The sequence below is a fragment of the Miniopterus natalensis genome, chromosome 2 (genome assembly GCF_054644295.1).
Source record: "Miniopterus natalensis isolate mMinNat1 chromosome 2, mMinNat1.hap1, whole genome shotgun sequence".
Lineage (NCBI taxonomy): Eukaryota > Metazoa > Chordata > Mammalia > Chiroptera > Miniopteridae > Miniopterus > Miniopterus natalensis.
The window spans coordinates 71304103-71317455 of NC_142082.1; the positions used below are offsets into that span (position 1 = coordinate 71304103).

At 36.1% G+C, this 13353-nt stretch overlaps 1 protein-coding gene across 3 annotated transcripts in view; it reads left to right on the plus strand.

Moving 5' to 3' along the window:
• Positions 1 to 13353, plus strand: part of AKAP11 (A-kinase anchoring protein 11) — a 49742-nt gene that overhangs the window by 26624 nt on the left and 9765 nt on the right. For 2 of the 3 annotated variants that reach the window (XM_016205419.2, XM_016205418.2), the window contains exons 7-10: positions 236 to 4736; positions 6466 to 6621; positions 12162 to 12245; positions 13016 to 13062. In XM_016205419.2, the coding sequence (XP_016060905.2) occupies positions 236 to 4736; positions 6466 to 6621; positions 12162 to 12245; positions 13016 to 13062 (4788 nt within the window). The remainder of the gene's footprint in view (positions 1 to 235; positions 4737 to 6465; positions 6622 to 12161; positions 12246 to 13015; positions 13063 to 13353) is intronic. The other variant, XM_016205420.2, reaches the window with a different exon arrangement.

The following is a 13353-nucleotide window of genomic DNA, read 5'->3' on the forward strand; positions in this document are numbered from 1 at the left end:
ACAGTATGCTAAGCGTTCCATGGACCAGGTACTCCCAAGTATGTGGTAAAATGAAATTATTTTAGTAAAGGGTATATTTGCTTTCGAGAATGACTTGGGATGAATGTTAAACAACATAGTTTAGAAGAGACATGTTACAAATATTTTATGCTGAAATCTATTACTCCCATTGATTTAAATTTTTAAAAAAATTCTGTTCCAAGAGTAATTTGATCATGTTATTTTTTTTCTATAGGAGTAAACATTACTGCACTGAAGAGCCAGTGTGATGCTGCTTCACAGACTACTTCTGGTCACCAGTTAGAAACCCATGATTTAAGGATTCTGGTTAGCTCTGGGCTGCAGAAGTCATTGGCTAAACCTTCAACTTCCTTAATAAACGTTCTGGGACATAAAGAACAACCTGTGAAAAGTTCAGTCACAACATCAATTTCTGAGCCTTGGATCCAAAGGAGTTTCTATAGGTCATCTAATGCTTCAGATAAAGGTAGTGATACACAGAAAACGTTTTTTTCTTCTTCTCCTGCCTATTCATCTGAATCGGAGTGCTCAAGTCCAAGTCCGGTTATTTTCTTAGATGAAGAAGGATATCAGAAAAGTTTAAAAGCAAAACTTGAGTTACCTAAAATTCCTGTGATGAAAGATGATATAGAGGATTCAGACTCAGAAGTAAGTGAATTTTTTGATAGTTTTGATCAGTTTGATGAACTAGAACAAACTTTAGAGACTTCTTGTCCATTTCTGAAAGATCCTGTCATAGGGAAGCCATCGAAAAAGAAAGGGCACAAACATGTCAAATCTTGTTCTGTAACCACTACTATGAATCCTCAAAAATTCAAGTTTGATCGTCCAGCTCTCCCAGCTAATGTTAGAAAGCCAACGCCTCGTAAACCAGAATCCCCTTACAGCAACCTGTGTGATGCTCCAGATTCTCCTCGCCCAGTGAAGGCATCTGGGGAAGACAGTGGCTTGTTTAGCCCCATTCGATCCTCTGCTTTTAGTCCTCTTGGAGGCTGTACACCTGCTGAATGTTTTTGCCAAACAGATATTGGTGGAGATAGGATTCATGAAAATCATGATTCTATTTATTACACCTATGAAGATTATGCGAATAGCATTTCATGTGAAGTACTGAGCTCAGTTCTCCATACCCAAAATACTAATGTAACGTCAAACATTAATAGCATTAAAAAGGGAGAAAATAAAACCATAGCTCTTAAGAGTGGAAGCCTTGATCAAAAAAGTAAATCTAAGAATAAACCCTTAATGATTAGAGATAGCATTCAAAAATTTGCAGCAGATCTTGTGGAAAAAAGTTTTGGCAGTGCATTTAAAGACTTGCAGAAAGGAGTCTCTTCCTGTACCAATGCATTGTGCCACTTAGCCATCAAATTGACATCGTCTGTTTTTCAGATGGCTTTTAATGAACTGAGAAGGCAGCGTGCATTTTCACTGAAAGAACGTGCCATTAGTGGTCTTGCTAATTTTTTGGTGAGTGAAGCTTTATCAAATGCTTTAAAAGATTTACAGTATGTAAAGAAGCAGATATTTACAAACGTAGTTGCTGGGTTTGCTGCAGATCTTGCTGAAGAGCTTGTTTTTGAAGGTATTATGGAAGTGTGTCAATTTTCATATCCCTCAACACCTGCATCTCCACAGTGTTCATTTGACTATGAAGACAAAGTAGTGAAGTCATATGCAAAAGATTTGTCTGAGTCTGTAATACAGGAAGCATTCATTGAGCTATCACAAGTTGATGTGACCTTTACAACAAAGGCAGCAGTTAGTGTTTCTACAGATAACATAAAGTATGTGAGTGCTGAAAAAATTGTGCCATGGACACAGACCTCCACATACACCCCTGCTTTTAACAGTCAAGCAATTATGGTGACAAAACCAATGCAGGCATATAAAAAAGAATATACTGTACAGCAGGCCTTGTTTTGTACTTCTGGAATTGTTACTTCTATACCAGTGCCTCTGGCAGGAAGTGCCCTTCTCCCATATCACTTTTCAACTAATACATATCAGACAAAGTCTCATCTGTCATCTGGTGATAGTAATTTGAATGGTGATTCTACCGAAGCAGATGTTTCCACAAAAAACGAAGAAGAAGTAGCTTGTCTCAGAAATATTTGTTTACCTTCAGAACACAGTCCGAGTAACCAGAATGATTTTAAACTAACTAATGATGATGTTGAAACGCAAAACTCTTCAAAATTAACAAGTGAGCCTGTGATTATTAGCAACTTTTCTGCAGCAATGGTGCGTTCGATAGTAAATGAAACTTTAGAGTCAGTGACATCATTCAAAGTTACAAAAGCAGTTGATAAACACACAGATTGTTTAACTAAAACAGTAAAGGAAAGAAATCCTCCTTTCCACTATGATCAAGTGACACTACAACAGAATGAAGCTAGCAATAAGGACATGTTTGTTGATCGATTATCTAAATCTGTTATTAAACATTCCATAGATAAAAGTAAATCAATGATCCTAAACGTGGATAAAAATGCAGTAAACAGGGAAGACTTGCCTATTCCTGGAGAAGAGTCACAGCTAACCTTGGAGAAGTTTCCCGGATGTCTTGATGCTCAAGATCACTTAACTCACTGCTCACTTTTAGTTGGAAAGGATTGTGTTCCAGAATGTAAAGATTCTGTAGCTCATGGATTTTCTTTAGAAACACTACCATGTTCAACTGTGGCAGGTCAGAAACCTGATTTGAAGGAATCTGCTAAGGACAAATCAATGAAAAAGTATAATTTGAATAATACAGTACCTGTGCCCTTGTCTTTTGGGCAAGAAAGTCCTTTTGCCCATTCACAGACTTTCTCATCTGCAGTGCTTACGTGCGTAGATGGTTTGCATGCGGAAGATAAACAGAAAATTAGAGATGGAAATGTAATACCTGATACTCCCCCATCAACTCCTCTAGTACCATCCCAGGCTAGTTCTGAATGGGATATCAAGAAGTTAACCAAAAAGCTCAAGGGGGAATTAGCAAAAGAATTTGCACCTGCTACACCACCTTCTACACCTCACTACTCATCTGTTGGTAGTTTGTCTGAAAATGAACAAAATGCTATTGAAAAAGAAGAGTTCATGTTGAAACTCATGCGATCTCTTTCAGAAGAAGTTGAAAGTAGTGAAGGTGAAGAGCGTCCAGAAGTGGATGTGAAGTCAGAGCACTCGGAGAAAAAAGTTCAGTTTGCTGAAGCATTAACTACACACATCATTTCTCTTGCAACTGAAACGGCAGCTTCCCATTTAGATAATAAAATAATTCAAGAACCCAAGATTAAAATCCCTTGCTTAAATGTGCAGAGTCAAAGAAGTGTATCATCTATGTCGTTGCATCACTCAGATGAAAATTTACAAACATTATGCAATTTTGCAGGTGATATGGCAGCAGAAGTCATTACTGAAGCTGAGAAAATAGCCAAAGGTAGAAGTTATGTGCTTTTCAGTGAAAAGAACAACAGTTGTTACAGTGATGGTGACCAAGATTATAGATCAGAAGAGAAGTTGAATATAGAGACTGTAGCACACCCAAGAGAAGTTGATCCGTTTATTCTTTCATTACCACCAAGCTCTTATATGTCAGGTCTGACATACAAGTATCCCAGCTGTGAAAGTGTGACAGACGAATATGCAGGTCACATTATCCAAATACTAAAACAGGAAGGTGGTAATAGTGAGTTAATAATGGATCAGTATGCCAATAGACTTGCTTATCGATCGGTCAAATCAGGATTGCAAGAAGCAGCTAAGACAGCCAAAATGAAGTGCAACTCAAAAATGTTCCTTGTGCAGAGCTCACAGGTGAAAGCCAACAATGAACTCTTAATGTTCTTAAATAAAAAACACCACCAAGAAGTAGATAAAAAAAGACAAAGTAAAAGAAATGGAGGTTACCTCTGTAAAAATCAAACTTGTGAGTGGACACAGGATACATATGGAAATGAATGCTCTAAACTGTATAGTTTTTCAACCTCTCTCGCTCATAGCATAACCAGAGATGTTCAAAAAGAGCTGACAATGTCTGCAGTTAGCTTGCCAAAATCCTCAACAGATTCTTGCCTTTATGAAAAATCTGGATGTGATGAAGATACCGAGTCTCACATTGAGCCAGATTTTCCTAAGTCTCTTCAGCCTTCCCCACAAAATCACAGATTTTACCACAGTACAGGCAGTTTAAATGGGTATGGTTATGGAGAGAATGTTGTTCAAGCTATAGAACAGTATGCTAAAAAAGTAGTGAATGACACTATGGAACTCAGCTTAGGATCTGCAGTTTTCCAAGTGTCTGAGACCACAAAAGCAGCAGATAGGATCACTTATGCAGAAAAGTTGTCACCTCTTGTAAGTCAAACTTGCAGATATTGTGACCATAAAGAACTCCATGACTGCAGTGGAAATTCACCTCAACCCTCTTTCAGACAGGATTCACTTGCTCACAGTAAGCCAGGTTCTAATTCAAAATTTAGCAACATTTATCAGAAGTCTAGAATTTTTCACCTTGATGTTCCTCAAATTCATGTTGATCTTGATAAGAAGACAGTGCTTGCTGAGAAGATAGTTGCTGAAGCTATTGAAAAGGCAGAGAGAGAGCTGAGCAATACCAGTTTGGCAGCTGATAGTGGAATTGGACAAGATGGTGTTAGCTTTGCTGAAAGCCTTACCACAGACATAATGACATCAGCGATCATGAATGTTGAACATGCTGTTAACAGGTAAGTTTCAAGTTTCTTTTGGGTCTTATAACAAAATGAAAAGTTAAACTTGATCAGCTCTGGCTGTGTGGCTTGGTTGTCACATTGTCCTATACACCAAAAGGTTGCTGGTTTGATTCCCTGTCAGGGCACCCAGGTTGCAGGTTTGATCTGCAGTTGGGGCCCATACCAGAGGCAATTGGTTGATGTTTCTCTCTCACATTGATGTTTCTCTCTCTAAATTTAAAAAAAATAAATAAAATAAAAACATATTGGGTGAGGATTAAAAAAAGTTAAGCTTGATCATATATGTCTTACTTAGGTTCTGTTTAGAAAGGTAGGATTATTTTTAACCCTAAATTAACAATTCTTCTCTATTACATTTATGTGTTGTTTCATATTCTACATATTCCTTTCATATACATTGTTCATTACCCTACAAGAGCCCTTTGAGGGAAGGTATTAACCATTTTCTCAGCTAGAAGATGAAGCTGTTATGGTTCAAAACTATAGTGTGATTGCTGGAATGCCCAATATAATTCTGGTTAGTATATTTTAAATACAAAATGACAATAGCCCCAAAGTGAGGACAGTTTAGGACCTATTCTAGGCGCTGGGGATACAGAAGTAAGTAAAACAGGCAAAAATATGTGTTCACTTGCACCTCATGTTGTATAATAGTATAATAAATAAGTAGAATGTGTAGTACTGTATGTCCCGTGGTGATACGTGCTTTGGAGGGAAACTAAAGCAAGGAAGGGAGTTAGTGCTGGTGATGGTGGCGTGCATGGCAGCGGGTGGGCTGGTTTGCAGTTTTGAACAGGTAGCAGGGGAAGCAACTCTGACAAAGTAACATTTGAGCAAAGAGCCAAAGACTAAGAGAGAATAAGTCACATGAAAATCGGGGGGAAGAGGGTTCCAGGGAAACGGGTGGGACTGCATGTTGGGGAAACAGCGAAGAGGCTTGAGTGACTTACGAGAGTGAGCCAGGGTGGGAGTAGTAGGAGATAATGTAGAGATTGTGAGAGATTGTCACATTAGGTAGTATGTTATAAGGCTTTGGCTTGTTCTGATTGGTGAAAAGCTACTAGAGGGTTTTGATCAGAAGACTAACATTTTCCCTATTCATGTTTAAAAATATCACTTTAAACTGCTATGCTGAGAATAAAATGTAGTTTGGGCAGTTACAGTAATTTAACAGTGAATAGCCTTTCTTGTGAAGATAGAATAAAAATATAAATGTTTCTTCATTGAAAGCAAGAGAGAAGGGTTAGGGTTATGATCCATACTCGGAATCTTAAAAAGAGTTGGCTAGTTTGACTGTAGGCTTGATTGACAGTACTAGAATTCCTTGAACTACTTTTTTGTTTGTTTCTAAAGCCAGAAAAGGGGTTTTGTTTTATTTTGTTATACAAATAAAAGTACTGCCTTACAAAGCAGGTGGAAAACTTAGGAACTTGTGCTCCTTCATAGTGGTTTCAGTTGAAAATAAGAACTGATTTAAAGAGAATTTAAATAAATGTTGCATTTGGGATGGATGGGTGTTGGTGGGTACCTCAGTTAACTCTGAAATTAATAAACTGTCCTACAAAGTTTCTTTGTTAGCAGACACAAAGAAAGGGGATTAGGTGGACCACTGATCTGACTTTGAAAATCATTTCTTGTTTTTGTTATCTTTATTATCTGTAAGAATTATAGTCTTATAACTCAGAACCTCATGCTTTTGGATTGAATTTATCTTTTTTTTTAGTCTAAAAGAAATAGAAGATTTTCAGTCAACTGAATCTTTTGGTAGCCAGCAGATGAATCTCAGTATTGGTGATGACAGCACTGGTAGCTGGTCCAATTTAAGTTTTGAAGATGAACACCAGGATGAAAGCAGCAGTTTTCATCATCTAAGTGAAAGGTAACTAAAATTTTACATGTAATTGCATAGTTTAGGTCCTCAGATCTCAGAAATGAGGTATTAATTTATATTGAGTATTATTTAAAATTCTGAATTTGAAAATCTATCATTGTTTTCAAAATGTATTTTATTACTTTATATATATTTCTAATGATTTTTGACATTTATTAAATGTAGTAATTAGCCTTGCTAATTTTCTCTGAATGTGCCAATAGTTGATTTGAAAAATGTTAACATACATTTAATTTTATACCTTTTACGCTTTACCTGGACTTTAAATGAAATTTTCAGGAAAAACTTTTTTTTTCTTACTTTAAAGAGAGCACTTTTTTTTCTTTAGAGCAGCAATTTTCAACCTTTTTCATCTCATAGCACATATACACTAATTACTAAAATTCTGTAGCATACCAAAAATATATTTTTTGCCAGCATGACAGAAAAATAGGTATAATTTTGATTCATTCACATTGGACAGCTATTGTTGTGTTGGCTGTTGTAAATTTTTTTTTTTTTTAATATATCTTTATTGATTTCAGAGAGAGGAAGGGAGAGGGAGAGAGAGAGATAGAAGCACCAATGATGAGAGAGTCATTGATCGAGCCCACAACCCGGGCATGTGCCCTGACCAGGAATCGAACCCCGATCGCCTGGATCCTAGGTCGATGCTCAACCGCTGAGCCACTCCTGGCCGGGCTGTTGTAAATTTTTAATTTGACAATCTAAGGGAGAAGAGGTCAGTGCCCCTGACTAAATAGTCAGGTATTGCATTTTTAAAAAATTCTTGCTGCACACTGATTGAAAATTGCTGCTTTAGAGGGTAAGAAAAGGACAGTTATCTGTAAGAGGCATCAAAATGGCCTATAATTTTCCTGATATTAGTTTAAGGTAGTATCTTTTTTGGGAGAAGGGTTCTTTACTTGTCCTGCTACTCAGGAAAAAAAATGATCCAGAGCATTTATACTTGAATGACTGAAAATACATAAACTCATTATAAAAAATATGGTTTGGTTTAACAGAAGGCACTTACCTCATATATAACTTTTCTTACTTAACTTTATTCTGAGTAAAGTTATGGAATATTTTATTAATTGTGATACAATTTTTTCTTATATCCGTAACTCTATACATGCATTTTCTAACCAATAAAATTTCATAAAATCTTTATCCACATTAATTGAAAATTGGAAATAATAAATACCATTCCTAGCTGAGTCAAGGGAGAGGAGAGATTTTGAGCATATGTGGAAAGGACCCTGTAAGGCTCCAGGTGAACAGAGCCTTGGAATTAACCCTTGGAGAGGGAGGTAAGCAGACTATTAGAGGAGGGGATGAGGGAGCCTAAGGAAGGAGATGACTCCTCACCTGCTAGAACATACCATCTCAGAGTATTTTGTTTGATACTTGGATTAGTAATATTTTTATGAAGTATCTATTTCATCATAGTTTCTTAAAATGTAGTTGTAAACCATCAATATTTCTTAAAATCTAGATCCAAAACTGGCAGTCTTTAAAACTGGTAGTAGGAAGTAGAGGCAATCACAAGTCATTTGTCTCTTTTCCATAACATTATCTGGACTAGAATATGAACAGTTAAATTGTTTTCTTATCTTTGAGAAGCACAGGCTCCTAGAGTTTCAGTGAGGGTTGACATTGTTTAGGAAATCCCAGTGTTAAAATGGGAAAACTAGGGTTAGAGAGGCTAGTGGCATTAAGAGGACTGTAGCCAGTTGAACGGCTCTATGTGGCATGTTACCTAGTTTGATAAAAAGAGGGAGACACCGACCAGGCTCTGCACTTGGCTCTGTCCTATACAGCATTATTTTCCTAGAGATAAGAAATATTCACTTGTGAATGACTGAAAAATGAAGATGAAAACAGTAAATCAACAAGTGCTTTTGAGGGTGTGGAGAAAAGGGACCCCTCATGCACTGCTGGTGGGAATGCAGACTGGTACAGCCACTGTGGAAAGCAGTATGGAGTCTCCTCAAAAAGTTAAAAATGGAACTGCCTTATGACCCATCATTCCACTTCTGGGAATATATCTGAAAAAACACTAATTCGAAAGAATATACGCACCCCTCTGTTTATTGAAGCATTATTTATAATAGCTAAGATATGGAAGCAGCCCAAGTGCCCATCCATAGATGACTGTATAAAAAATTGATGGTACATTTACACAATGGAAAACCACTTGGCCATAAAAAAAGAAGGAAATCTCACCTTTTGCAACTGCATGAATGGACCTAGAGAGTATTATGCTAAGTGAAATAAGGCATTCAGAGAGACAAATACTGTATGATTTCATTTATATGTGGAATCCAATGAATAAAGTAAACTAACAAACAGACTCATAGATACAGAGAACAGACTGACAGCTGTCAGAGGGGAGGGTGTTGCTGGACTGGGTCAAAAAGGTGAAGGGAGCCTGGCCAGTATATCTCAGTGATTGAGTGTCAACCCATTAACCAAGAGGTCACTCGTTTGATTCCCAGTCAACACACGTGCCTGGGTTGCCAGCTCAATCCTCAGTAGGAGACATGTAGGAGGCAGCTGACTGATGTTTCTCATCATCAATGTTTATATCTCTCTATCCCTCTCTCTTCTTCTCTCTCTAAAAAAGTCAATAGAAAATATTTTTTTAAAAAGGTAAAGGGATTAAGTAAGAAAAGAAAAATACCTCATAGACATGGACAACCGTGTGGTGATCACCAGCGGGAAGGGGTTGGGTGTTGGGGGAGGTAGAAGAGGGTAAAGGGATGAATGGTGACAGAAGGAGACTTGACTTGGGTTGGTAAACATACAATACAATATACAGATGATGTATTATAGAATTTTACACTTGAAACCGATATAATTTTATTAACCAATGTCACCCCAGTAAAGTCAGTAAAAAATAAAAACTGAAGATGAAAAGATAATGACATTAACAGAACCAACGCTCAAAACAACCAAATTGGGCTGAGGCTAAAATAATTATGTTTAACATGGAAAATGGATGTAGGTTCAGAAAAATAATTATTTGAATTTAGGATGGGGAAAACTTGGCTTGATAGCATTTTGTCAGAAAAACTTCTGTGGTTTTAATCTACCACAGTCCAAAGAACTATTACGCTTTGTGGTATTAAGGTTCAGGAACAAAGAAAAAGTTAGTGGGACTCATCCAGGCTTGTTGGACATACAATTTCCAGGGCCTCACATCCCAGAGATTGATTCACTAGGTCACTAGAGGGTCCCAAGAATCTGCGTGCTTGATAAGCACCTCAGATGATTTTAATGCAGGAGGTTCAGAGAACACATAAGGTATATGGCTTTACATGTTTCTTCTTTTGATGACATCTGCTATAGGAACTGTTATTTTCTGGTACAGAGATCAAGGTAGGAGATTAAAGGCTTCAGAGGTTTGGAACACACTTGCATTTTCCTGCTAAGTAGGAAGTTCCATAGAGAGCACCAGTTAAAAAAGAAACAATAATCTCAAAATTTCACAAGTGTTTAGGAAGAGTGTATAATTGTTTGATCAGAAAGAGAGCTGGTCTGTGTAAGTGAATCTCAAGTATTTCAGCAGTTTGTGAATTTCTTAACAATTATATAGTAGATTTAGGTAAGAGATAGGGATGAACTTGCTGAATTTTTGAGATAATTTTTGAGATGTGTCAGAATTGATAGTACTCTTCATATGGCTGAAAGCCACAATAAAGAATTTTAGACCCTGACTACCAGTGGTTTGCGATGTCCCTGTCCTTCACATAGGAAACATGAAAGACATAAAAGAAAATGATGGAAGCAGGACCATGTTCAGGGATGAACTAGAAAGACTTCTAAGTGAAGAAATGAAGTTGTTTTATGTTGGGTTAATGTAGGATGATCATACCTCCCAGTCTGCTCAGGAGACAGTCCTGGTTTACTTCTCTATAGGTGTAATTATTGATGGTGACACCTTTTATTTTCAGAAGTGCCCTGATTAGGTGAAAAATACATGGCCATCCTAGTTACAAGTGGCATTTTGTAAATAACTGACTTCAAATCTCACCCATTTCAAGGGGCAACCTCGGAGGGGGAATGCTGTTAGATAGAGGGAGTTTGACCATTTTTTAACTGTTTATTTTCATGTTCATCTAATACTTAGATGATTCATTTTTATTAAATGGGGGAATCTTCAGTGTATGGGTAAGAATTTTATAACTTTTTTGTTGTTTAGATAATCATTCTGTTAATAGAAGTAAGTACAGTGTTTGAGATCATTAATTTTCTCTGGCTAGTAGCTCTCTGTTCACTCTCTCTTTCTGTATTTTCTCAGTTTTGGTTTGTCTGACAACAGACTACATGGGCAAGATTCTGGTTGTTTTCAGTTTTATGATAGAGCTATGTTTATTTGAATATATGTGAAAAGATACTGCTCAGTTTTAACTTTTATTCTCTAATACATTGTAGTTTGGCACAATTTGATAGTGGTAGAGTAAACATGGATATGTAAATTATTCAAGATTGCTTGGAAACGCCTTAGAACTTTTAAATAATCGTCCCTTTTTTAGTAACTTTGTCAACATTTACTGATGCCTATAAAATTATTTTATGTTAATTCATTTTTTAGAACCAAAATTTTGGTGTGTGTAAATATTAATTTTTATAATTGTCTAATATGGGGAATTATAGCTGCTTTCACTGCAAACTAATGTGCTTACTAATTATTTTAATGATTAGAATTTTTAAAAATTGCATGTTTAGGTGTTAATCTGAAAGATTGAATTTAGTTTTGTTTCTGAACACAATTGCTTTTTGTTTTTTATTGCTTTGCTGCAGTTTTAGAATATAGTTGCTTTCTTCTTTTGATTGGCATAGTAAAGAAGTTATCTGTGTGGCATTAGTGACTGGCCAACCAGACAAGTGTAATGCTTGAATAAGCTGTGGTTAGTCAATATTCTGAAGAAAATGTATATTATTTGCCACCTACTGAATTATATCTAATATATGAAATGAAGGTAATTGACATAATAAGAGTATTTTAAAATCAGAAAACTTTTTTCTCCAAGTAGTTCGAAAAGGTCTCTTTGGGACTATATTTTGGTGCCTACCTCCCCCACCCCCCAAGTCCATCACTGTTTGCACTGTCTGAAGACCTGAGAGAATGTTAACCTGTGGTTTTTTATTTTTAAACTTATTCCAAACTGAAGAGTATTGGCTTTTTACAAAGTATATCCTGAAACTTGACATAGAAATGAATTTAATTGTAAAACCTCTTCATGCATTTGCTTGCTGTCTTAAAAGACACTTTGTTGTCTTAATCTGTAAAATAAATATACATTTGGAGTAATTTTTATGATCTCTTGAGGACAAGTAAGAAAACACCCAGATCTCTGCAGCTGTCAGGTACCTTTTACAGTAGCAGTATGGGCTCTCTTGACCCCTGTGGATGCTGCACTCCATTGTGGCCGCTTCAGAACAGCCACAGTTATTACTGACAGAAGCTGTTTCAAGGAAAACCAAGGTCGTCTTTGCTATTCATTTTCTAGTTCAGCTCTGTTCTTTTCTTCCTCTGGCAGTAATGGTAACAGCAGTAGCTGGAGCAGTCTTGGTTTAGAAGGAGATTTGTATGAGGACAATTTATCCTTTCCAACATCAGACAGGTTGGTCCAGTCCAGAAACTTAAAAACTGATGAGTCTTTCACCGCTAATGCATGATGTCATATTCTTAAAACAATGTGGGTTACAATGCCAATATGTATCAAGCTGCTTTTCTCCTATTTTTTGACATAATTCTGCTTGCTAAATTACATCTAATGAAAAAATTCTATGCTAAGAAGATATGATTGACATCTAATTACAAAATGTGTTACTTTTATGCATGTGTTGCTCCGCTTGCTATTTTTCATCTACCAATTATTATTTCATTAAGAAGAGCTTGCTTCCTACAGGATTTCTGTTTTTTTTTTTTGGTCTTTTGTTTGTTTTTGTATGTGGTTTTATTTCATATATAAGAAAAATGTGTTTTTACTATATTAAAAATATATAAATGGCATCAGCAGAAGTATTAATAAATAATTATTTGTGGCATTCTATGATATTCAAATGCTGTGTTATCTAACACCAAATTAGAATATTTTGGCTTCAAATTATTTTAAATTAAATTTTATTATTAAATTACTTGGTGCTCTATATATCATGGTCCAGTAGAACTTCTTGGTTACCAATAACTTATCTAGGCATCATTTATAATTCAGATTTTAACATGAAATGGTGTGAGAAGCAACGCTTCCTTTTTTATTGTCATTTCTCCCCCTTTTAAATGTCATACATCACATTGTAACATTCATTATTTACCATATTTGAAGAATTGGTTTTAATACCATTATTAAAGCTTTTTAGTTTAACTGCTTCTGTTCTTTTATTCAAAAAGTGATGGGCCAGATGATAAAGACGAAGAGCATGAGGATGATGTAGAAGGTAAATGACAATTTGTTTTTCAAAGTGTTTGCATGCTTTTTGTATAAGTTTTCCTATAGGAGTCTTTAATTTTTGTATTTGTGCATTTCATCAGTTATGCTCTGGGTTATTACAAATAATGGTATTTACATTATAAATCAGGGTATTCTTAAACCAATTTGTACAGTGTCAGGTCTTTTTTTGAGCAGTTTGTATTATTTTGTTGCTAAACTAATGAAATACTCACTGATACAAAGACTGAACCGCTTTGCCTGCCCCTTGCGGCTCAGTGGTTGAGTGTCCACCGGTGAA